Consider the following 27,121-nt stretch of genomic DNA (forward strand, 5'->3'; position numbering starts at 1 on the left):
TTCCGCCCAGTACCGCTCCTCCGGTACTAAGTGCGCGTGCACTTAGTGCCGGTCACCTCGCCCGGCACTAAACGGCATGTTTAGTACCGGTTGGTAACACCAACCAGTACTAAACTGCTGGCCACGACACGCGGCTAGACCATACCAACCGGTACTAAAAGAAATTTTTTTCTTTTTGAGCCTTTATGTTTGTTCTCTTTTCTTTTCAATTTCAATTAATTAGTATTAGTAGTCGTACTCGCAGCGGTTTGTGTATTCGTACTCATATCTAGAATTCGTATTTGTATATCGAGCAAATAAAAGAAATTATATACACATTATATTTATATAAACTTGAAATATTATAATTAGTTCCAATAAAAGAGCACTAGCTTGGGATTATAAAAGTATTTACAAGTATGAATGCTCATAAGTTTTTTCCGACAAATTCTTCAATAATTCTAATCATCCTCATCATTCTTGCAGCGTTTCTTTTGTTCTGCTCGGGCCACACTTATCCTTGGATCAGAATGAAATTCATCTTTTGGATTTATCACCTCATCCAATAGGAATCCACAGAGTGCTTCTTGAATTGCCCTGATTCTTTCTAGTTCGATGAGGTTCTCTTTCATATTCCAAATCTGTCAAGTACAAATAAACACTAATATTTTAATTTAGTACATGCATGGAATTAGATGCAAGAACTTGTTACTAATGTTATACGTACTTCGAATGTTTGTTGTGTCATCCTCTTGGTTTCTCTGCAAAAATAATGCATGTGCTCACATACGTAGTATCCGCAGAGGTTGGTTCCTTGATTCTGTCTCAAACACTATAAACATATATACATGTTATGAAATATTCATGCTGTTTGAATAAATGAAAGTAGATGTGCGATATTCGTACCGGCTTGTTATGGTTGAATTCAAGTTCAGTCGGCGTTGACGTGACTCCTAAGTGCTTTTTGATGAATCGAGACCATGCCCTTTGCATTATGTGTATGAGATTTTGATATTTTTCTGGTGGCTTCTTCAACGAGTCCCACATAGTAACTCGGGACCGATCGATTTCGATCACAAGTAGGATCTAGTGGAAACTGTTGATACTTACATAGATAGAAGAAATGTTAGATATATACACTTATTTGCTAATTGAAGTGACTAAAAAAAGTCAAAGGACTCACTCGAAGTTGTACGGAAATAGAATGAATGTGGGAACGTGCTGCCCATCCAAGGACATGAATATATTATTCTCGGTCCGATTAGGCCATTTATGTACACTCTCCTCATGTATAACATTCGGATCCATGAAGCCAATGTTGTAAATCCTGCTCTTCCGGCATTCTTGCAATAGATAAAGCTGTATAAGACAAAATTTACATCATATACATTTCATAAAATACACAATTCAAGAATACCAAATAAAACAATAAATGTGAAGCTTGTAAAGACATGAAGTGTTCTACAATATACAAGATTTTTGTACAATATCCATAATTACTACAAGATATAAAGACATAATTCTCTACAATATACCTAAGCAATAATTTTCTATTTTCTATAATTTTTCTACAACCATAATACTATTTTCATAGTACTATTTTAAGCTATTTTCATAATTCTCTACATTTTCCATAATTTTTATATACATTTTCAGCTATATTCATAAGTTTTCTACAACCAATGTACTATTTTCAACTATAATTTTTCTAAACCATAATACTATTTTTGTAATTCTCTACATCATATACATTTCATATACATTTTCCATAATTTTGCCTATAAAAAAACGCTGATGTCAGCCCCCAAGAGGGCTGACGCCAGCATCCTGCTACCGGCGGTCATGCCAGGCCGGCGCACGGCGGGGACATCGGGGGTGGGGGGAGGGGGGTACGTGCCGGCAGGCTTGTTACCGGCGGCGGCGGCGAATGGCGATATTGGGCGGGGGCCGAGAGCACCGAGGAGGAGGCGCGCGGCGGCGTAGCGGCGACGTGGCGCCAAGGAGGGGGCATGCGGCGACGTGGAGCGGCGGCAGGCGCAGAGGTGGGAGGCGGCGTCGCGCGGCCGCGGCGGAACGACGGCGAGGAGGATGACGGTGCGTGGAGAGGGCAGCGGCGCGGACGATCGACAACGGGGGACGGCGGAGGCGCACGGGGGCGGCGGCTCGGATCGAGTGCCACAGAGGGACGGCGCGGGCCGAAGCGGGGGCGCAGAGGGATGAGGCGGCCGGGAGCAGCGGTGCACGGGGGCGGCGACGCAACGGGCGGGGCGGCGCGGCGGTGACGACGACGACGGCGACGAGTGGGTGCTGATGAATGGTGGAATAAAAAACGGCTAAGTCCCCGATCCCCCTTTATTGCAGACAGGTCTGTACCGGGCCATGTCTCTGCCCGGTACTAAACTGTCGACCGCGCAGTTTATTACCGGCTGGGGCCACGGCCCGGTACTAAATGGTGCAGTTTAGTACCGGGCTGTGGTTCCTCCCGGTACTAAATGCCCCCAACTGGCGGGAAAATTTTAGGAGGCACTTTAGCACCGGGCTTAACCATGGCCCGGTACTAAACTCCCAGAATGATTCTGGCATATTCAGTTTTGTAATTGTTTTGTAATTCGTGTAAATATGATTTATATGCAATAAAATCCAATAAAAGATTAAAAAATAGATATATGTGCTATTTTCACCATGCAAAATTATATTATTATTGTTAAACATATGTTAATCTTAATAAGTATTAGTCTTTGCACTAAATTCAAATTATTGACACTAAATTTTAAATTTCAATTCATTCAAATGTGTTTTAGTGTGTAAAGTATTATACAAAGGCATAAAAATGCATATATTTACTATTTGAGCACTTAGTTTATCATATTGAGTTCAAAATTTGTTATATTAGGGTGTCAAATATGTTTTAGTGTGTAAAGTATTATACAAATGCATAAAAATACATATATTTACTATTTAATCACTTAATTTATCATATTGTGTTCAAAATTTGTTATATTAGTGTGTCAAATGTGTTTTAGTGTGTAAAGTATTATACAAATGCATAAAAATGCATATATTTACTATTTAAGCACTTAATTTATCATATTAAGTTCAAAATTTGTTATATTAGTGTGTCAAATGTGTTTTTGTATGTAAAGTATTATACCAATATATAAAAAATACAAAAAAATGCTATTGTAACTATTAAAAATTAATAGTTTTATACTTTACATCACAGCATCAAATCAATTGTAGGTTTACGCTCTGAACTCGTCATATTGAGTTCAAAATAAGTTTCAAATGTATTACATCAATCACTTGGTCACATAAACATTAAAGTACAACATTTAATAAAACGTTGATAACCTTTCTTTTTCCGAATGTCCCTTGATCATGATCATGGCGCAAGTAAGGAGCGTCCTCTTTGGATAACAGAATGCTGGGGTCAACATCGACCGAGAATGAAGGACGGTCATCAAACTGATCAAAGTCTTCTGACTTGTCCGAAATGTCTTCAACTCCAATAATTTTTCTTTTTCCTGGAAGAATTATGTGGCATTTTGGCTCGTCGTCGGACTTTCCTTGATTTTTCTTAGGTTTGCTTGCCATGTCCTTCACATAGAACACCTGCGTCACATCCTTGGCGAGGACGAATGGTTCGTCTTTATATCCAATCTTTTTGAAGTCCGCTATTGTCATCCCATACCGGTCTGTCGTTACGCCGCCACCTGCTCGGTTCACCCATTGGCATTGAAACAAAAGAATCTTCAAAGGACCATAGTCAAGCTCCCATATTTCCTCTATGACACCAAAGTAGTTGTCCTTATTTCCATCATGGCCTATTGCATCAATACGCACACCACTATTTTGGTTCGTGCTCTTTTCATTTAGGGCTCTTGTGTAAAATGTATATCCATTGATCTCGTACCCATGGTATTGCATGATTAAGGCCGATGGCCCCCTAGCAAGCCATTGCAGTTGTACATCAATCGTGCTGTCACCCATGAGTTTTTTTCTCAGCCAAACCGCAAAGCTATCTATGTGATGACGTGTAATTGTAACGTCCCGCCTCCTCGAGGCCGGGCCCGCTTACATCTTGCAGCTTTCTAGGACACAGACTATCCTCATAGACCAACACATGTTTTTCTGCATACTTTATCCTCACTCGTGCGCACCCACAGACTATCCTCATAGACCAACACATGTTTTTTCTGCATACTTTGTCCTCACTCGTGCGCACCCGGCAATAACTTCCCGGTTGGTCACCCATCCCCAAATTGCTCCGGGCCAAGAATGCTTAACCTCAAAGTTCTTTAGAGACCAACTTCCGAAAAAGAAATTGCAACTTGTTGGTATGAGTATCCTATTAATCCTATTAAACCCTAAGCCGGGGTGTCACATACTCACCCCCTTAAGAGACCGACGTCCCCGTCGGTTAATCCCAAGTAAGGAATGTCCTCTCTTGGCCACGTCCCGTACGTCCAGTGCCAGTAGCCCATGTGCCACATCCATGCGTCCAGTGCCAATGGTCCCTGTGCCACGTCCGTGCGTCCAGTGCCAACGGCGCATCCCAGATGCCCGCGCACTGACCCGCCACACGCCTGTGCACATGCCGGTGGCATCTGCGCCCCACACGCCCGTGCTCATGCCCCCGTACTTACGCCTGTATGTGCCCGTGAAACTGCGAGAGTCGGCTCTGATACAATTCTGTAACGTCCCACCTCCTCGAAGCCGGGCCCGCTTACATCTGGCAGCTTTCTAGGACACAGACTATCCTCATAGACCAACACATATCTTTTCTGCACACTTTGTCCTCACTCGTGCGCACCCGGGAAGAACTTCCCGGTTGGTCACCCATCCCCAAATTGCTCCGAGCCAAGCACGCTTAACCTCGGAGTTCATTGGAGACCGGCTTCCGGAAAAGAAATTACAACTTGTTGGTATGAGTATCCTATTAATCCTATTAAGCCCTGGGCCGGGGTGTCACAGTAATCCAGGCCTCAGACTTCCCTATGTTTTTAGACCGGACAATATTCATGTGCTCATCCATATATGGGGCCACGAGGGATGAATTCTGTAGAATGGTGAAATTTGCTTTGCGGATTTCACTTTCAGGGATGTGCATATTAGATTTCTAACCTAGTGTACTCTTTTCTTTGAGTCGCCCATCATAGCATGACATGGGGACCCCAATCAGACTAATTTCGTCAATGAAATCAACACAAAACTCAATGACCTCCTCTGTTCCGTAGCCCTTGGCGATACATCCTTCTGGCCGAGAACGATTCCGAACGTACTTCTTTAAGACTGCCATGTATCTCTCGAAAGGGAACATATTGTGTAGGAATACAGGGCCTAAAATGTTTATCTCTTTCACAATATGAACTAGGAGATGGGTCATAATATTAAAGAATGAAGGTGGAAAGACCATCTCAAAACTGACAAGACATTGGACCACATCATTCTGTAGCCTTGTGAGCTTATTTGGATCGATTGCCTTCTGCAAAATTTCATTAAGAAAGGCACATAGCTTCACGACTGCTAATCTTACATTTTCTGGTAGAATACCCCTCAGTGCGACTGGAAGCAATTGGGTCATCAGAACATGGCAATCATGAGACTTTAAGTTTGTGAACTTTTTCTCTTTCATATTAATTCTTCCTTGCATATTCGAGGAGTAATCGGACGGTACCGTCATACTGTTCAAGCAATCAAACATGCTTTCCTTCTCCTCTTTGTTGAGAGTGTAGCTAGTAGGACGTAAATAGTGCTATCCATTTTCTCTCTTCTCAGGATGTAGGTCTTCTCGTTCTTTTGTTTCTTTCAAATCACGTCTTTCTTCCAGTGTATCTTTTGACTGTCCATACGTACCTAGGAATCCTAGCAGGTTTATGCAAAGATTCGTCGTCAAGTGCATCACATCGATTGCGTTGCGGACCTCCAAGACTTCCCAATATGGGAGCTCCCATAGTATGGACTTCTTCTTCCACATTGGGGCATGACCGTTTTCATCATTCGAAACTTGTTGGCTTCCACGACCCTTTCCAAACACGACATGGACATCCTTCACCATCTAGAAAACATGCTTTACGTTTCGGAACATAGGCTTAGTACGAATTTCTGGATCCCCTTTGAAATGTTTTTCTTTTCTTCTCAACGGGTGGTTGAGGGGAAGGAATCGACAATAACCCATGTACACGACCTTTCTACAATTTTTTAGATACAAGCTGTCGGTTTCTTCTAGACAATGAGTGCATGCCTGGTATCCCTTATTCAACTGTCCGGATAGATTGCTAAGTGCAGGCCAATCATTGATGGTAACGAAAAGCAATGCTCGCAGGTCAAAATTCTCCTATTTGTACTCGTCCCAAACACGTACACCTTCCTCCTTCCATAGCAGCAAAAGTTCATCAACCAATGGTTTTAGGTACACGTTAATATCATTGCCAGGTTGTTTTGGACCTTGGATAAGCACCGGCATCATCATGTACTTCCACTTCATGCATAGCAAAGAAGGAAGGTTGAACATACAGAGGGTCACATGCCATATACTGGGACTGCTGCCCCACTCGCCGAATGGATTCATTCCGTCCGTACTTAAACCGAACCTTATGTTCCTTGGGTCGTTATCAAAATATGGGAATTCTCTATCCACGTTTCTCCACTGGGACCCATCCGCAGGGTGTCTCAGCATCTGATCTTGCTTACGCTCTTCTTTGTGCCACCGTATCAATTTAGCATTGGATTTATTTCTGAAAAGCGCTTCAAACGTGGTATTACTGGGAAGTACCACATCACCTTAGCGGGAACTTTTTTCTTCACGGGCTCCCCGTCGACCTCACTAGGATTATTTTGTCTGATTTTGTACTGTTTTGCATCACAGACAGGACAAGCATCTCGTTTCTCATATTCTTTGCCTCGATAGAGAATACAATCATTAGGACATGCGTGAATTTTCTGTACCTCCAATTCAAGAGGGCAAACAACCTTCTTTGCTTCGTATGTTGTAGAGGGCAGTTCATTACCCTCTGGAAGCATGTTCTTTACGATTCCAAGTAGCTCCTCAAATCCCTTATCGGTGACACCATTAGCTGCCTTCCACTGCAGTATTTCAAGTGTCGTACCCAACTTTTTCAGTCCTTGCTTGCAATCTAGATACAACATTTTTTTGTGATCCTCCAACATCTTCTCAAACTTCTTTGACTCCTTCAAAGTTTCACTGTCTCTTTGTGAATCCACTAGAACCTAACCTAATTCATCAGGTGGTTGGTCTTCTGCTGCATTTTCTCCAGCCTCATCCATTTTTGCAGCATCGTCCATGGGTTCATCTTCAAAGGCTCCCGCTTCATATAAGTGAGCCCAGTCAGCAATATTATCATCATCATCTCCTTCACCATCTTGCATCATAGCTCCAGGTTCACCGTACTTGGTCCAAAGAGTATAGTTATCCATAAAACCCTTTTCATAAATGTGGGCATGTAGAGTGCTTCTCTTAGAGTATTCCTTTTTATTTTGGCAAAGACAGTTTGGACAACTGTAACGAACATGGCACCATTTATGCCATTTCGAGTGATTTTGGTGATCGTATGACAACGCAATCAATGGGACTAATAGTTTTGTTAAGTGAACATTTCTAGATCCCAGGGATGAAGTAAAAAGTCCATGCAAAGCAGTACGCGAAGAAAGAACTCAAAGAAACACCGAATTGGATGAGTTCTGCAGAAAAAAGCAGCACCGGAAGAACCGATGCCTGTAGCATCGGTGCATCCGATGGTTGTCAGAAGTTCCGATGCCCTGGCATCGGTGCAAGTCGGAGCACCAAAGCGAGATCAAGCGAACACCAAGTCAAGACTGCCAGGTCACCGGTTGAACCGACGGCGTAAAGCTAGGCATCGGTGCATTGGATGTACTATGTTCCAGAGACGATGTCAAGCACACAGGAGCCAAGCCTTCAGCACCGGTTCAACCGATGGTGCATCGGAGCATGGCGTCGGTGCAATGACATCAGCAGAAGTGGGAGGTCCGTCGGCTAGTCCTGGCGCTGTGTGTGACCGGTTTGACCGACGCCCTATGCATCGGTTCAACCGGTGGTCCCTGGAGGCACTGCAACTGTGTCAGGAAGCCAACGGCTATTTCAGTTGCTGTGAGTGACCGAAAGAACCGATGCCCTATGGTCGGATGTTCCGATACTTACGCAGAAAACTGGCCAACGGCTAGTAACAGCTCTCTTGAGTTGGTGGCCTATATATATGTGTTCCCCCGGCCATTTGAAGATTGCTGGAGTTGCTAGAAGTCATACACACATCCAACAACACCTCCAAGCCATACAAGAGTTCATTGATCATATCCTTAGGTTTTAGCAGTAGCTTTGTAAAGTGTGAGTGCTAGATTTGCTCTTGAGTGAGTGAACAAGCAAGGTTGAGATCCTTTTGGCTGGTTCTAGAGTGAACCACACTTGTATTACGGTGCACCGGCCCCTTGGAGCAATTGGTGGCTCGCTGGCAAGTCAACGACCCTCCGGCTTGGTGTGGAGCGGCGTCGACGACATTGTGCGGGGGATGAAGACTCCTCCTTCGTGGGTAATCTCCCTTAGTGAAGATCGGGATCAAGGTGACCGTGATTGTGTTCACAGAAGAGACTTGATTGCCGGGAAGCGATACTCTTCGTGAGTGCTTCAACAACGTGGACGTAGGGGCGCATTTGTGGCAATCCGAACCACGGGATAAATCCTCGTGTCGAGAGTTCGCTTTCTCTCATCCCTCCCTTTAAGCTTCCACATTTCATATTGCAACTTGTGTGTCTTTATTTTCTTAGTGTAGTATCTTGCTAGGTTTGGCTATAGGTTGCAAAACTCTTTTGGGATGAGAGTTTCACACTAAGGTGAACCGTAGTTGCACATCTAGATAGCTTGATCTAGTTTAAGTTTTGTGCAAACTAGTTGGAGCCATAGGTTAAGATTTTAATAGTGCCTAATTCACCCCCTCCCCCTCTTAGGCTAGAGCACATGATCACTTTCAATTGGTATCAGAGCCGGGACTCACTTCTCTCACAAAGAAAGCCAATTCCATTGGTAAATTTGTGTTTACCGGCTCATTAGATCGGTAGGCTTCACCGCCTAGTGAGTTAGCTCTTAGAGGAAAAGGATGGATCCTTTTAGACCCGCTCCACGGTTCGACGGCACGGGCTTCCAACGTTGGAAGGTCTTAATGCAAGCCCATCTCCAAGCAGCGGGATTAAACATTTGGAGAGTTGTGAGTGAAGGTGTAATATGATGTAGCCAACGAAAGATATCACGGTTCGACGGCACGGGCTTCCAACGTTGGAAGGTCAATAAGAGAAGCAATATGATGTCACTGCTAAATACATAATCTTGTCATCTCTTAGTGATAATGTGTTCAACCGGGTTTATTCTTGTGAAAATGCTAAAACGCTATGGAAGGCTATCATTGAGAACCATGAAGGCATGGAGGATGTAGCCAATGAAAGATATCCTGTTCTCATTGATAAGCTTAATAGCTTTAAACAACTTGATGATGAGAATGCCGAATCTATGTACTTACATTTGAACACTCTTGTGAATGAGATTAATTCCTTAGGTGTGAAGCAAATTGAAGATTTGAAACTCATTCGCAAGATCTTTCACTCACTCCGAAAGCTGGACTATTATTTGGTGACAATAATTCTATATGAAAAAGATCTCACCACAATGACACCAAATCAAGTCCTCAACAAGGTGATCACCCATGAGCTACGCAATGACATCAAGGCAAAAGCGTCTTCTTCTTAACCAACGCATAGCGCTCTTGCATGCAAACAGCTCAAGAAGTTGAAGAAGATGGCCATCAAAGGTAGCTCAAGTGATGAGGAAGAAGAGGATGCAAGAAACTCCTCAAGTGATGATAAAGAGCCAATGCACCCCAACCTCTACAAGCAAGTAAAGAAGATGAACAAATGCTTGAAGGAAATCAACTCAATGGGGTATATGGTCTTCCTCAAAGATGGGCATCACCATCAACTTATGAAGGTTGAGAAGAAGTTCAAGAAGAACAAGCAAAAGAAGGAGAAGAAGCCCAAGCATGAATCATTTGCCATATTTGGTGAATGGGTTAGCGGTGGTGAAGAATCAAGTTCAAGTGATGAATCAAACAAGAAATTCACCACTCGCATGGGATCATCATCCAACACTTGCTTTATGGCCAAAGGTATGGATAGCGATGCTAGTGATGATGACTCCGACTCTCCTTCAATTGATGAACTTCTTGACCTTGTTCATGAGCACCAAAAAGTCATTAAGAAGCAATCAAAAGAAATTAAAAACTTTAATGCACTCAATGATCTAAATGCTTCTCTTACTACAAATTTTGAAGATTTGATGTACAAATTCAAATTGCTTAGCAAGGAGCATGAAGAGCTCAAATTAAAATTTGAGAGCATTAATGATACTAATGACTCTTTGAAAATGAAGCAAACTATCCCTTGTGCAATTCCTATCTCTAGGATAGATGCTTCAACTTCTTGCATTGATTTAATTGATGATTCTTGCTCTAACCCTTGCAATGAGAAATGCTATGAGAATGTTGTTGTAGAATCATGTGATAATCTCATTGCCAAGGAAAATGATGAGCTCAAGTAAGAAGTGGAAAGGCTCATGAAGGACTTGTATAGATTGAAGGGCAAAGGCATAGAGAGCAATGTCCAACCTTCTCAAGATAACCGTGAAGACATGGTGAAGAAGCTTGAGAAGGGGTCCACCGTGACTTGCTCAAAGTGCCACAAAGAAGGCCACAAGTCCAATAAGTGTCCTCAACCAAGGAAGAAGCTTCCGGATGAGAGGAACAAAAAGAAGCTCACAATCAAGAGTTCTCTCATATACACCAAGCCCAACTGGAGGAACAAAAGCAATAGGACCTCCTATGTAATCAAAAAGAAGACCAATGGTAAGGTGGTTGCTCACAAGGTTGGGAAGAAGGAAAGAAGTTGGAACCACTCCATTTGGATGCCGAAGGACATCGTCACCAACATGAAGGGACCTCAAATGGTGTGGGTTCCAAAGGAAACTTAAAGCCAAAAACGGCTTCGGGGGATTTGGAGACTTAGCTTACAAGTTGAAGTGAAAGTTCAAGCCAAAACAAGCTAAGCTCACAACTTGGACATTTGTTGCCCAAGTCCCCCATAAGGTAATAGTAGCTAGATTTCAATTCAAGCATCATGTAGCTCCATTGCTTTTGCTAGGTTGTTTGCATATCTTGCATCTCCTAGTGTTATATATGGTGGGTGGCTTGTGTCATGATTCTAACCCATGAGCAACCTACATGGTTTGATAAGTGTGTAGAAAGCTACACAAGGTTATTATTCATGGTACATGGATCTCATGAGGTATGTATTTCATATGTGTACCATGAACACAAGGTATAGGGTAAACTTCCCAATTGTGTCAAAATCAATGTGCATACATTTACTTGGTGATTCAAACACTAAATGCACACATTTAGGGAGAGTTCACTCTATGGTTTTTTGATTTTGAGACTAACATGTTTGCAAGTTTATCTTTTGTAGTCTCACGGTGGAGTTAACACTCTAAGAGAATGTTATTCACGCTCAATGTGAACAAACAACTCTATAAGAGTGATTAGATAAATTGTGCTTCATACATATTGAGCCATGATCTATTGAACTTAAATACTCATATCTAAGTTCATAGGCTATGCGCTCATACATTTGCTTAACCTTGGTATACCAAGTGCTCTTCTTTCAAAGACGTTCAATTGGATGCAAGTCACTTTCAAATTGGTACATGCAAGGTAAACAAAAACCCATGGAGGTATGCAAGGTTCTAAACTTATTCAATTGATATCATTGTCAAATCTTTATCTTTTTAGACCTACCTCTGTGCATGATATGATCTAAGCATTCTTGTTAAAACATCTAGTTGTGCACTTGATTTTCACATTATCATTTTGTGCACATACTTATGGAAAGCTTAGCTCATGTCATGCTAGTTTTGTGATTTTGTGATCCACCATAGTAAATTTTCAATTGGTGTCTTCATTGATATCATATAATTGGGTCATAAGTCATGAAACTAACTCCCTAGGCTACTAATCTTCTCTTGAGCTATATTGTTTTACAAGACCTTTAGGTGCAAGACCTTTTAGGTGATTTGATTCCAAAGGGGGAGAAATGTGGATCAAAGCAAGGCATGTTCCCAACAAAGGGGGAGAGATGTTCCCAATAAGGAAAAGTATATTCCAAAGGGGGAAAATGCCGACTGGATCAAGTCAACATATGAGAGAAGAGTAGCAAATAGGGGGAGGAACAAAGGGGGATCATGGCTTTAGGGAGAGGCCAAGCCATCATTGGATGGTGGTAAACATCCAAGCGAGTGTAAGTGGTTAAATTTGTTAAGTCTTGCATATTTTATACTTGCTTTGATTATGTTGTCATCAATCACCAAAAAGGGGGAGATTCTAACGAACATGGCACCATTTGTGCCACTTCGAGTGATTTTGGTGATCGTATGACAATGTGATGGGACTAATAGTTTTGTTAAGTGAACATTTCTATATCCCAGGGATGAGGTAAAAAGGCCATGCAAAGCAATACACGAAGAAAGAACTCAAAGAAACGCCGAATTGGATGAGTTCTGCAGAAAACAGCAGCACCGGAAGAACCGATGCCTGTAGCATCGGTGCATCCGATGGTTGTCGGAAATTCCGATGCCCTGGCATCGGTGCAAGTCTGAGCACCAAATGGAGATCAAGCGAAGACCAAGTAAAGACTGCCAGGTCACCGGTTGAACCGACGGCGTAAAGCTAGGCATCGGTGCATTGGATGTACTATGTTCCAGAGGCGATGTCAAGCACACAGGAGCCAAGCCTTCAGCACCGGTTCAACCGATGGTGCATCGGAGCATGGCGTCGGTGCAATGATGTCAGCAGAAGTGGGAGGTCCAACGGCTAGTCCTGGTGCTGTGTGTGACCAGTTTGACCGACGCCCTATGAATCGGTTCAACCGGTGGTCCCTGGAGGCACTGCAACTGTGTCAGGAAGCCAATGGCTATTTCAGTTGCTGTTAGTGACCGGAAGAACCGATGCCCTATGGTCGGATGTTCCGATGCTTACGTAGAAAACTGGCCAACGGATAGTAACAGCTCTCTTGAGTTGGTGGCCTATATATATGTGTTCCCCCGGCCATTTGAAGATTGCTGGAGTTGCTAGAAGTCATACACACACCCAAGAATACCTCCAAGCCATACAAGAGTTCATTGATCATATCCTTAGGTTTAAGCACTAGCTTTGTAAAATGGGAGTGCTAGATTAGCTCTTGAGTGAGTGAACAAGCAAGGTTGAGATCCTTGTGGCTGGTTCTAGAGTGAACTACACTTTTATTACGGTGCGCCGGCCCCTTGGAGCAATTGGTGGCTCGCCGGCAAGTCAACGACCCTCCGGCTTGGTGTGGAGCGGCGTCGACGACATTGTGCGGGGGATGAAGACCCCTCCTTCGTGGGCAATCTCCCTTAGTGAAGATCGGGATCAAGGTGACCATGATTGTGTTCACGGAAGAGACTTGATTGACGGGATGCGATACTCTTCGTGAGTGCTTCAATAACGTGGACGTAGGGGCGCCTTTGTGGCAATCCGAACCACGGGATAAATCCTCGTGTCGAGAGTTCGCTTTCTCTCATCCCTGCCTTTAAGCTTCCGCATTTCATATTGCAAATTGTGTGCCTTTACTTTCTTAGTGTAGTATCTTGCTAGGTTTGGCTATAGGTTGCAAAACTCTTTTAGGATGAGGGTTTCACACTAAGGTGAACCGTAGTTGTACATCTAGATAGCTTGATCTAGTTTAAGTTTTGTGCAAACTAGTTGGAGGTATAGGTTAAGGTTTTAATAGTGCCTAATTTACCCCATTCCCCTCTTAGGCTAGAGCACACGATCGCTTTCAACAACACATGAAATCTTTCGATGACTTGTGGGCCTCCACCGCATCGAGAAAAGACTTTAGACCATTAATCCATGCCATGGTGTACCGGTTGCCGTACATCCATTGTCAGTCTATCGATCTACAATTTTGTATTAAGTAACAATATTATTTTACTTGTATTCATATCATTTAATTTGGCACATAACATAATGAAATACAAAAGCCATTTCTGCGAATTTAACATTGAAATACAAAAGGTCTGAATATCCATCACATAACATGCTTAAATTACACAACATGATAAATAGAAGTCCAAATTAATATATAGATTACACTACATGATAGCTACCTAATACAAGCTACTCATCATGAGATCTTTTGACCAATGCCTCGTGAACTGCCTCGTGAAGTCTTGACACGGAACGGTCATATTCCGCCAGCCCCGACTCTTCACATCTTGCATTATATCGAGCCATCAACTCACGATCATCATCAGTACCATGCAACTCGATATTAAATTCATGATAAAATTTACGGCTTTCTTTGCCAAGGGAGAATATATGAAAAGCTTTCTTAATCAAACAATGAATACGACCGCTAACAAGACCAACATGCTCTGCAGGGTGGAACTCAAGCGAATGACCGGTGCGCTCCAATTGATTGCGTACCGCCGCCCAAGCCGCAGCTCGACGCTCAAAGGCATCATGTTGCGAAGCCATTTCTAAGAAGTAATATTAATAACAGGTCAATTATATGTCTCATTAAGAAACAAAACTAATTTCAGTACACTAATCAAATAAATATAAAAACCTGAATAAATTATTAGAATTAAAATGAACATATAAATTGTAAACCATAATTATTTTGACACTCTTCAGTTCAATGCGAACACGTCGTTCCACGCCATAAGGGATGCGCAATCAATGTTCGTGGCTTTGTTTCTGGCTCACTTTCTCTAAAACCATCGAGAAGAAAAAAAATATTTGTTTCGAAACATGTCTATGTCGTTAATCTTGACCCTGCCGTGATGACACTGGCATTCGGAGCTAGCATTGATATCCACGACACAGTGCGGTACAATAGAACCCGATGAAGGAGTACGGTCTTGATCCGGATAATTTCATTCTCAACTCACTCAAAGGTGAGGATTTCATTATTGGGACCAAGACTGTACTCCTTCATCGCGTTCTCATATATACCGCACCGCATCATGGATATCGATGCTAGCCCCGAATAGCTGTATTTTCACCGCAGGATCAATGTTAACGATAAATTTATGATCCAAAACAAAGATTTTTTAAACTTCTCGATGGTTTCCATATGAGCCCGAATAAATACATCATTAGAGTGCCAAAATAATATAACTAAATGCATAATAAATACCAAACTAATTAACCATGCCACTTGAAAAAATTTGAAAAAAATCCCTATAAATTATCCACATTGAAACTATCCAATACAACTTCTCCAAATTCAAGTAATGGGTTCTATACATCTCAAATCCATCCATAAATCAAAGAAAACGTGTTCATTCTATATATTTCTAAAAATCACAAATATCTCAGCATGAAATAAATAATGAATACCATCAAATAGGAGAGGAAGAAGTTGCAAACCTTTAGTGCACTTGGATGAGTGAAATCCCCACAAAACTTGAGAAAATGGAGTAGCACTTCCTCTCTAACTTGCAATGGGAAGAAAGCCCGAGCTCGGTCAAATTATTGGCTCGGACTCAGGGAGGAAGAAGGCGAGCTGATTTATAGTGGGCGAATTAGTACCGGCTGGTGGCTCCAGCCGGCACTAGAAGTCGTCATTTAGTACCGGCTGAAGCCACCAGTCGGTACTAAATTGTTCGGCTCCATTTAGTACCGGCTGGTGGCTCCAGCCGGTACTAAGTGGTCACCTAGCCATTGCGCCCGGCTGTCGGAGGCGCACTTTAGTGCCGGCTGGTGGCTCCAACCGGTACTAAATGGCTCCAGGGGGTACTGTAACTTTGGCCCGGTACTAAAGGTGCACGTTAGTACCGGACCAAAGTGCGCCCGGTACTAACTGACACGGACGAATGAGCAATTTTCTGGCAGTGCAAAGCATAGTTCTTTCCAACCGCCTACCTATTACCATGCATGTATCTTTCTCTACAGTGTTTGCATGATTCTTACAATAATTGAGTGTGAAAGCTAGAGATTTGTGTTATATTCTAGTATCAATATAATGCACATCTTGAGTGTGAAAGCTAGAGATTTGTGACTGCAATGCAGCTGAATTCCAGTGGGAATGTTGCTGCATCCTGAGTGGGAAACGTACTTTTGTAAATGTATTTTGCTTCTTGGGAGTTGTCCATGAGCAACGTAAATGTATTTTTTATGTGCTATGATAATATTGATTCGTGTAATAATCGATTAGTTATGATCATTACATTGGACCAAGAGATAATTAGGTCTAGAAATAGAATACGATCAAACTAATTTGGACCTCAAAATGGGCTAGACCCAAATTACATGGGCCTAGTAATACATGCTGGCCCAACAAACATACAGCCTTTCGATTTAACCGATGATTGTAGTAGGGATGGAACAAGGCTCGTCAAAATTGGAACAAGGCTCGGAGAAGACCGTCAGTATTGATATTAGGAGAATGATTATTTTTGGGGAATTTTAGGTGGAGAGGCCATGGCGGTGAGATGTTTGCTACGTGCATATTGGCGACATTTGGCGCAATATTCCTTTTCTGTTTATCTTAAATGTGAATTGGCAGCTCCTTTTTGTTGTTATATTAGCTTAGGTATTTACCCTAGTTCTAGTTAGTGATAGATCTGTTTACTATATCCTATAAACTGTATATGATGAATAGATCATATACATATCCTTAGGTTCAGACATTACTTTGGAAATTCTATTCTCTTTTATTTGAAAGAGTAGGTGCGTATCCTTTCTTTTCTCTTATTTTCTAAATCAAATCATTCCGTTCGGTTAGGACTAGGCTTTGCCCAATAAATGTTTATAACTATCAATCAAGTTAGCGAACTGAGAGTAGCTCAGCTGGTTAGGTTCCTTGTGTGGTGGAATCTGCCCACCCAAGTTCGGGTCCCTGACTCGTCATGGGTTCTCACATTTTTCTGGGTTTAATCTAGGATTTAACCGACGGTATTCTTTTAGTGGTAGATGATGTGCTAGTCGACAGCGAGACGACTGTAGTGACTTCGTCAATCGCGGAGATCTGTCGGCTTAGTCTCCCGTAGGTGCTCATAAGGATAGGGGTGCTTAGTGATAGGGGTGAGCATGCGTTGATGTTCGTGAGTGTCTGCATTTATACTGTGTTTCTCAAAGAAAATCAAATAACGTTAAACTTGGATAAAAAAATATTTATTAATAAATGAAATGTGCTCAAATGTTTATCCTAACAAAATGATATAAGGCTTGCAATTTCAAAACGGTGAAAATAGTCTAAAACAAATGGACCGAAACGGTGAAAATAGTCTTAAACAAATGAACCGATGACGTACTAATATATAATAATCTAAAAATGTACCTCAGTAGCTGCCAGTGTAGTCGCACCAACTATAGAAGTAAAGATGTCATAATCTTGCCGAATACTAATGTTACTTCGAATGAGATCCACAGCAGCGCAATGCACCAATAGTTTTGGGTTTTTTTTCCAATCCCCCGATCCAATGAAACTGTATAGTCAAAAGTTGCAGACGATAGAGCGAGCCGGCAAAAAAATGCGAATTCAATCCAGATGGCAACCGTTTCAGAGTGTGATAACTTTTTTTTAGCACTTCAGAGTGTGATAACTGATAAGGATAAGCTAGCACTACGCTGTCTCAGAGTGTGATGGATCACCGACCGGGAATGGCGAGGCTGCACGCACGCCGTGGTGGTGCCGTACCCGGGCGCCGGCAACATCAACCCGGCGCTGCAGCTCGCCAAGCTGCTCCACCGCCACGGCGTGTACATCACCTTCGTCAACACCGAGCACAACCACCGCCTGGTGCGGGAGACCGAGGGCGCGGGCGCCGTGCGCGGTCGCGACGGGTTCCGGTTCGAGGCCATCCCGGACGGCCTCTCCGACGCCGACCGCGGCAAGCAGGACTACGGGCAGAGCCTGCTGGTGTCCACGAGCACGCGGGGCGCGGCGCCGCTGCGAAACCTTATCGCGCGGCTCAACGGCACGCCCGGGGTGCCGCCGGTGACGTGCGTGCTGCCCACGGGGCTGATGACCTTCGCGCTGGCCGTGTCGCGGGACCTGGGCATCCCGACCATGGCGTTCTGGTGCGCCGGCGCGGCCTCGCTGATGGCGTACATGAGGATGCCGGAGCTCAGGGAGAGAGGCTACGTGCCACTCAAAGGTAACCACTTCCATCCCCCAAATCTTGCTTATCTACTCACCACGCAAAGGCACTCTGGATCATTGCTCTGGATTGACTCCGGCTGTCCGGCGTACTGCAGATGAGAGCTTCCTGACGAACGGCTACCTGGACAAGACGATAATCGACTGGATCCCCGGCGTGCCGCCGATCAGCCTCGGTGACACCTCGAGCTTCGTCCGCACCACCGACCCGGATGACATTGGCCTCCGATTCAGCGAGTCCAAGCCCAGCAACTGCACCAAGGCCGGCGCCCTCATCCTCAACACCTTCGAGGAGCTCGACGCCGACGTCCTCGCCGCGCTCCGCTCCGCGTACGCCCGCGTCTTCACCGTCGGACCCCTGGGCTCCCTCCTCCAGCACAGCACCGCCGCCGCCGCCGACAGCGACTTCACCGACTCGACCGGCCTGAGCCTGTGGAAGCAGGACGCCGAGTGCATGGCGTGGCTGGACACGCAGGAGCCGCGCTCCGTCGTGTACGTCAACTTCGGCAGCCACACCGTGATCACGCCGAAGCAGCTCGCCGAGTTCGCGTGGGGCCTCGCCGCGAGCGGCCGCCCGTTTCTCTGGTCCATCAGGGACGACGCCGTCCGCGGCGGCGGCCTGCCCCCGGCATTCACGACCGAGACTGCGGGGCTCTGCCGCGTGACGGCGTGGTGCCCGCAGGAGCAGGTGCTGCGCCACCCGGCCGTGGGCTGCTTCCTGACGCACAACGGGTGGAACTCGACATGCGAGAGCCTCGCCGCCGGCGTGCCGATGGTGTGCTGGCCGGGGTTCGCGGACCAGTACACCAACTGCAAGTACGCCTGCGAGGTGTGGGGCGTCGGCGTCCGGCTGGACCCCGAGGTCAGGAGGGAGCAGGTCGCTGTGCACGTCAGGGAGGCCATGGGGAGCGAGGAGATAAAGGCCAGCGCGGCGAGGTGGAAGGCGGAGGCGTTGGCGGCCAGCTGCCCAGGCGGGTCGTCGTATGAGAACCTGCTGAGCTTGGTCAGAGCGTTGGGCGGCTCACCCAACCCCAAAGCCTAAAGACTCCAGATGTCACAAAATTCACAATGTTTCTCTGCACTCTGCCCACTGAACTATAGTAATCCGTGTGACCATGGTGTCAATAACAAAATTTATTAGGCATGGATGATGCTATACTCCCAAAATTAAGCAATTTCTTACTGGATGGATGTTCATCTGACGGCGTCCACTGGTGTTTCTTCTTCCTTCTATTGATCTGGAATGTCACCTTCTTGATTTAAGGCCGATTTTGGAGGGTTTATTGGGCTTTAGCTTCACTTTACACAAAAGGAGGCAACGTAGCATGAAGCTGTTTTATAAGATAGCGAACAAGCCATGCAGTGGCGGAACCAGAATTGAGTCGAACCCCGGGCCGAGTTTTAAGTATAGACGTCCACAAACTCACAGTTCAAAAGATACATGTAAATATAAACAGAAAGATAGATAACATACAAAAAGCGCCATCGCGAAGTAATATATTTATTCTGAAGCCAAGTGAAGCTATTTTTTTGGCTTCACATGAAGCCGTTTTGGCAGAGCACTCCTATAAACGGCTCCTTATACACTCCCTTTTCACCGCTGGAACCTCTAAGAGCATCTTCAAGAGTGTCCAAAACTATAAAAAACAATTTTTTGGTACAAATACGAAAATCACAGCTCTAAAAGATATCCAATCAAACTCCCAAATTTTTCGTGCACCCTGAAACACGGTGAAAGACTAGGACAGGTGAATGAGAGTCTTTAAAAATTCTTTTCAATGAGAACAAGACTTATATCCCAAATTTAATCCGATGCTCTAATTGTCAAAATGATGCAAGCCAAACTCATGATGAGCAGTGCCGGCCCTAAGGGTAGGCCACCATGTGCGACAGCCAAGTGGCCAAGCTAGGAGGGGGCCCAAGCCCAAATATGTATTATGTATGCGTACATTACAGATACAGACCAGCCAATTTATCTGATCACAGCCCAACAAAGAGACCAAAAGACCAAGAAATCGCAGCCCAACAAGAGACCAAAAGACCAAGAAACAAAAGGAGAAAGAGTAAGGAACCGAACCGTCGGGTTCCAGGCTACCAGGCTACCAGGCAGCAGTGGAAGCGAAATCATCGGGAGTGGTAGGGCGTGCCGTGTGTGGAGGAGCGCTCGCGGCCGCCGGCGGGCGCTTGGCAGATCGCATTCGGCATTCGCATAGCATATTATGGAGTGCAAATATAAGACAATCAAATTAAATTCTAGAAGTACAAATATACTATTGTTTTACTCTATATTGTTCCTGATAATTGTCAAACATATTAAATTAAAAAGATATCAATATATTTGTATTCGCTTTGCAAAAAAAAGTAGGGTGTATATATATATAGTAAGATTTTATATAAGATCTAGACTTTGAAGGACCGTTGCGGCGAGTTCTCCAGAGGGCTTTCAAAATTCTAAGGCCGGCACCGGTGACGAGCTCGCCCTAAGAACAGTTAGAAAAATCTCAACGCAAAGCCGAAACAAAGTAAAGCGGTCTACTTAAGCAAAGCTACCAACAAAACTTCACTTTGCAAAGATTTAATTCCACTTAACAAAGCATGTCAAGATTCAATAATGATCAGCACATCTCAAAATAAGTGGAAGCAAATCTTAACAAAAAGCCGATCGGAAGTTTCACCAAAAAGATCAGAATAATCACTATAAAAGAGAAATCCCCGAAGCTATGCAAAGCCTAACCACAAAAGCTAGTTATAACAAAAGCTAGCTAAACAAGCTACTGAAAAGATTAGCACGAACTAAGCTAATTAACACAAACCTAATGAGCAGAAATTAAACAAGCGAGAGAGGAATCGAGATACATGCTCACAGTGCTTGCACGTTGGGCCGAGAGCTGTGCGTGCTGCTCCTCTTGTCGTGATGATGGGTTGCTTGCCCCACGTCGGCCTGCTCAGCTAGCTTGCCTAACCCGACCGGTACAGCTATATATCGCGCGCGCGATAAAAATATGTTCCATCGTCTGAAGGAGCAATCCACCCAGGAATTCTTAGCTCACTAGTATTTTTCAATTGGGCCCATCTTTATGATTTGTCATGTCTTGCTAAGTTGAAGAGAGATTCGCAGTCTTGAACAAGTTACGAGGATATATAGATACGTGATTCTTTTTATTTCGTTTCTTTTTCCCCTTCCGTTAGCTTCTCTTCTGTTTACATTTTTTCGTTTCTTTATCCTTCTTTTTTCTTTCATGTCCGTACAACCTTTCTTATCTTACTTTAACGTTTTTAATTTTTTTCTTTTCTTTTCTAGCAGGTTACTTTGTACTTTAACTTGGCTCTAGTTTATACAATATTTCTGATTTTAGATTTATTTGTCTCTTACATTTTTATTTTAATTCCTTTATATAGTTTTTTTAGTACAAAATTACACATTTGTGACTATAACACTAAACACCTTCTTTGGCTGTTCTTTTTTAGTTCTTTATTTCATTCAATTGTTTTTCGCCCCTTCACCACCTTATTATTTTTTAATTTTATCCTATTATTTATTATTTTATTCATTCTTTTATATATTTCTAACAAGGTCTTTTCTTCCATATTTTTTCTTTCATTTTTTCTTCCATTATTTTAACTTCACACTTTTAACATGTTTTTTCTTATGTTTCCTTTTCCACCTTTCGTTTATATTTTCTTTTCTTGTATTTTACAGTGACTTCGCAATTACCTTTTCTATTTCTTTTCTTTTATACAGTGAGTTACTTTGTATCCTAATTCGTTGTGTGAGTTCATACGATTGATTTTAAGTTTATTAATTATTTTCTTTATACTAATTTATTTGCATTGTAGGTTTCTAAATTGATGTGTCTAATGATTTATTTTTTTATATGCTAACTTAGCACGCGTATATATGCTTATAAAAATATTTTTTATGATATATATGCATTTATCTTCATGTAAAGTTAGTTGTCTCATTTGTTCGCGGTGCCAAAAAAATTGTTCGCTATGTAGATTAAATTGTTCCGTGATGTTGACTCTTGTTTTCGTAATATTCATGTTTCATTATTTATTCTATAGAATCAAATGTTCGTGATATGTAATATGTTCATTTAGTTTATATTTTTGTTTGTAGAAAATAATCATTTGTTAGTATTGTTGAAATATTTGTTCCCAGTTGCTGAAATTCATTATTGAGTATTAAAAAATACTTTTTTAAAAAAAATCATACAAACATAGGCAAGTGTATTCACTAAAAAAAAAGGCAAGTGTGGTCTTATTTTGAAGATCTCGTCATAAGAAAGACAATGGTGCCACCCAAATTTAATTTAGATTCTTAGTTTGGTACTTATAAATTTTTTTAGTTTTGAAATTGTATGCATGTGGGCGATATCATCATCCATGTAATTTTTGCATGTACAGAATCTTTCCTCTTTGAATAGAAGTATATGGCGTGGAAACAACTAACCACATATAGGCCTAATTGGAGACCCAAAACACCGTTGGCTGCTTCAGGTGATGGTTTACCGAATCATCACCTGAAGTGATGCATAGTCACGCCCTAACCCGACCGCTTGGTTGTCCCGTCCGGCCTGCTGGCCAGTGGAGACGGGCCGAGCCAAGCACCTCCCACCTGGGCCGCGGCCTGCCTCTCGGTGGCCTGCTGCCCGTGCGCTTCACGTGCGCCTGTCGCCACCACGATGACGTGTCTTCCCTCTACCGCCCCCACTCTCTATATAGACTCATGTCAATAACCAAAACGACCTCTAATAACTATACAATTCAAATACCCCTTAGGGGTTTTTCTTAGGGGTAAAACGGTCCAAGTTTTTACTGGACCATCGGACGGACACGCCGTCTGCACGACTTTCCTTTGCCTTGACACAAGCTTGGTGCTGATGCCGGTTGTCCACCACCATCGTCATCCGGCCGCACCGGATGCGGCCCAGGTTTTGAGGCCCAAACCGGTAAACCTGTCTGTGCTTGGTTTTGAGTCCCAAACCAGTAAACCTCCCATCTCCGATGTCGATACTTGTCTGACCTCCCGTCAAATGCCACGACGCCTTCAAGATCTTTCGCGCTTCCACAGCATGAACAGCCTACTCGAACTCGTCATCGCCTCCCTCCTTGACTTGGTCGACGCCGTCTTCATCATGCTCATGTACTCTTGCTCTTCCGTGCACTACGTGGACCATCCATGACTCCGTCCGGAGTTCTCGGGTCTCTTAGTCCAAGCCTACTCACATTCACCCTTCACTGCCTTTGGTCCATCGGCATGGACCTTACATTTGACCTTCATCTCATGCTGTCTACTGCCACGTTGCATCCTAACTCACGATATGCCTACAACTAAAAACTCAATGCCGTTAAATTTTAAAATATTCGCTCCCAAACTTAGGACGTGAGGTGCTAACTTGTGTAACCACTATGTTATAGACGCTTTAGCGTGCTTTGGTTCCAATGGTATCAATTGCCTCCGGTGCGCAAAATGATTTCTGCCGGGTGCCAGATGTCGGAGAACAATGATGCCCGCCGTTGGAACTGAGGAAAGGTCACGCAATGATGGATCGATGCCAAGACGTCCGGCGCAAGTATGCCCAGGATGTCAGGCACGTTGCCAAAGTGAGAGCTTCTCTGTCGGTCCTCGCGACTACGTGTCCATGGCAGCACTTGCAGCTTTATTTGCCTTTTCTTTTTTTTCTCCCTCTCCTCGTCGATCATTCCACACGGCTCCCTCGTCGATCATTCCACACGGCTCCATCGATGCTTCTCCTGCTACGCCGTGCGTGCGAGACAACTTTAATTTGAAAGATGGTTTGATTTATGCGTGGCCGGCCTACATGGATCACCATCAAGTGTATGTGACCCTGTATATGTGTCTGTCTCGAGACACTATATATATAACTGTCCCCCTGGTTCACCTCTTCGATCATCGAAGGCATAGGAGAGAGAAGGAAAAGGCAGCTAGTGACAGAATCAGACATAGACTCGCTTGTCTGATCGAGCTGATCACAGCGAGCTCAAGAAAGCCTCCAGAGCTGAGCTTCCAATAGAATGGTGATGGGGAAGCACGGAGCGGCATTGCTAGCGTTGGTCTTGGCGTCTGCGCTTGTTGGCCTCGCGGCCGGCGGCAACTTCTACGAGGAGTGCGACGCGACGTGGGAGCCCCAGAACTGCTGGGCCTACGACGATGGCAACAGGCTCTCCCTCGCCCTCGTCAGCAACTCGTCAGGTTACAACAATCTCGTCGGTCATCAATCGATAACTAACAATGTTACTAGCTTATACTACATACGGTTCGATATCAAGATGGATCAATCGTCTGACCAAGTCGGCTTTTTGATTAATTAATCACTTCCACAAAACAAAATGATTGATCACTGCAGGCTCGATGATCCGGTCGAAGAAGCAGTTCGTCTACGGGACCGTGTCGACCATGATCCAGCTTGTCCCCGGCGACTCCGCCGGCACCGTCACAACCTACTACGTGAGTGAGAAACCAAATCAAACCAATCCGTGTCGGTCTTGTGTTCAAGCACTGTGTCGTCCATTCAGAAATATATCGAAGCCCACCGAGATTTAACTTGACTAGTTAACTGAAGCTTGCCTTATTCCTTTTACATGCATGGCCGTGCAGACGTCGTCGCTCGGCGACAACCACGACGAGATCGACTACGAGTTCCTGGGCAACGTGACCGGGCAGCCCTACACCATCCACACCAACGTCTACGCCGACGGCGTCGGCAACAAGGAGATGCAGTTCAAGCCCTGGTTCGACCCCACCGCCGACTACCACAACTACACCATCTCCTGGGCTCCCTGCATGATCGTGTAAGCAGCAGATGGATCGATCACAAACAGAAATCAAAGTAGCTGCTGCGGCGACGAGCGAATTGATCGAAAACGTAACAATGCATGTACGACCGACATTTGCAGGTGGTACATCGACGGCGTCCCCATCCGTGCGTTCCGCAACTACGAGGCGAGCCACGGCGTGGCGTTCCCGACGAGCCAGCCGATGTACGCCTACTCCAGTATCTGGGCGGCCGAGGACTGGGCCACCCAGGGCGGCCGCGTCAAGGCCGACTGGTCCAAGGCGCCCTTCGTCGCCAGCTACCACGGCATCGACCTCGACGTCTGCGAGTGCTACGACGGCGGCTGCGCCGCCGGCTGCGCGGCGGCGTTCGGCGGCGGCAGCTCGGGGCGCTACTGCAGCCTGAGCGGCGCGCAGGTGGGGAAGATGCAGTGGGTGCAGAGCAACTACAGGATCTACGACTACTGCGCCGACCCCAAGCGGTGGATCAACGGCCAGAAGCCGGTCGAGTGCGACCTGGCACAGTACTGATCAACACCTAAGAGCCTGATCAAGAAACATTTGTGATCAAGGGAGAATCATACAATAGTGTGAGAGCATATCCTCCCATTGAGTTTCAATCTATTTGCATTGGTCGTCTTGTGCTTTGGGTTTACTCGCTCTTGTATGGTCATATATATGAAATTTTGGGAATAATAATAATTTATTGTTTTATTTATATCATTCGCTTGTACAAACAGACCAAGTTGTGAATGTGATAGAAGGGTTAATTCGAAGTATCTGTGGACTGGACAGTGAGCAATAATAGAGGATGGAGCCCTAGCTTTGTGCTTTTTGTTCATGCCACTTTTGCCTAACGAATTAATTATGACTTTTGTCCCATGATCGTTTCTCTATATGAATGAGCTTGTAAACAAAGCAGGCACGTAGGACTAAGCTGCTAGATCTTTCTAGCCAATTCCATTTTGATAATGCAGAGTGCAGAAAAAAGAAAGTAAATTCTCTCAGTGCCATAAAAATTTTAAAGACTCCGCTCTACGCCACAAAATTTCGAGAGATTCCTTCAATGCCATAGAAATTTTAATTTATCCCCTCAGTGCCATTCTTTTTACAGTTTCATCCTTGTACTGTTAAGTGTGGTTTGTAAAGATGATTATGCCCCTATCCCCACCTGTCAGTGCCTAACTTCTCTCTCACGCTCAGGCCATCCTCACGCCATCGCCGATGCCGGCAGCGGGTTGCGCGCAGCCGGTGGTGACGTGCAGGTACTCCATCCACGAGTGTGGCGTGTGGCAGTGCGCGAGGTGGCGTGCAGCACGTCCACCAAGAGCTGCTCACCGTCAGCATCGATGTAGGGCCCGCGCACCGAGTCAGTGTGGCATGCGGCGGAGGGGCTGCTGTCTCGCCATTGATGACGATGATGATACGGAGCCGTTGCCTTGCTGTCTGTCGAGTGGTCACACCCCCACACTGAGACCGGTAATGGCAAGGCGCTGGCGGATAATGGCGGAGGTAGGGGGTGTTGGGGGTGCTCCAGCCCCCCTACTCCCATGGAGCCCATGGAGCCCCCCAAAGCCCCCAACAATTTTCAACCATGATGACGAAGAGGAAGAAGAAAAGGAGGACGAAGAAGAAAAAGAGAGAAGAGAGGAAGAAGAAGAGGAAAAATGAGCCCCCGTAAATTTAGATCCTAGATTCGCCACTGCTTGAGGATGACACTAATGAGAACGAAGCTGTCAGCCCCGCCACACCACCGGCCAACCTTGCTCGCCGCGCAACGGGACCCCTCAAAATTCGCATGCGAGGGGTACCCACTCTGGTCGTTGCACCACCTCGCATCGGAACTGTCCGCCGCCACTACCGAGACGCCGACACCATTACTGTGTGCCGCGCTCGCGTTCATCATGAGGAGGTACAAGCTCCTGGCGGCCGTGTTCTACGACCTGAGGTGCTCCTCGTGCTGCAGCGCTTCAAGGCCTGGCCGCAGACTGCACGGCACGGAGCCGGATGCGGCGACTGCTGTAGTTAGATGAGATTGAGGATGAGGTGCGGGAACTGCACTAGGACCTGGGCATGTAGGTGAAT

At 44.7% G+C, this 27,121-nt stretch overlaps 2 protein-coding genes across 2 annotated transcripts; both read left to right on the plus strand.

Annotated features, from left to right (window-relative positions):
• Positions 1-17,721: 17,721 nt before the first annotated feature.
• Positions 17,722-19,424, plus strand: LOC120653463 (7-deoxyloganetin glucosyltransferase-like; the record flags this gene model as incomplete). The annotated part of the gene is made up of 2 exons (XM_039931212.1): positions 17,722-18,235; positions 18,336-19,424. Coding segments are annotated over 2 exons (1,458 nt in total), but the record flags the coding sequence as incomplete, so codon positions are not given.
• Positions 19,425-24,126: 4,702 nt separating this feature from the next.
• On the plus strand, positions 24,127-25,759 carry LOC120697912 (probable xyloglucan endotransglucosylase/hydrolase protein 12). Its single transcript, XM_039981296.1, has 4 exons — positions 24,127-24,454; positions 24,609-24,709; positions 24,860-25,053; positions 25,159-25,759. The coding sequence occupies exons 1-4, from the start codon at positions 24,277-24,279 to the stop codon at positions 25,565-25,567; spliced, it is 882 nt and encodes a 293-aa protein (XP_039837230.1). The 5' UTR covers positions 24,127-24,276; the 3' UTR covers positions 25,568-25,759.
• The last annotated feature ends 1,362 nt before the right edge of the window (positions 25,760-27,121 follow it).

The sequence above is a fragment of the Panicum virgatum genome, chromosome 1K (genome assembly GCF_016808335.1).
Source record: "Panicum virgatum strain AP13 chromosome 1K, P.virgatum_v5, whole genome shotgun sequence".
NCBI classification, from domain to species: Eukaryota; Viridiplantae; Streptophyta; class Magnoliopsida; order Poales; family Poaceae; genus Panicum; species Panicum virgatum.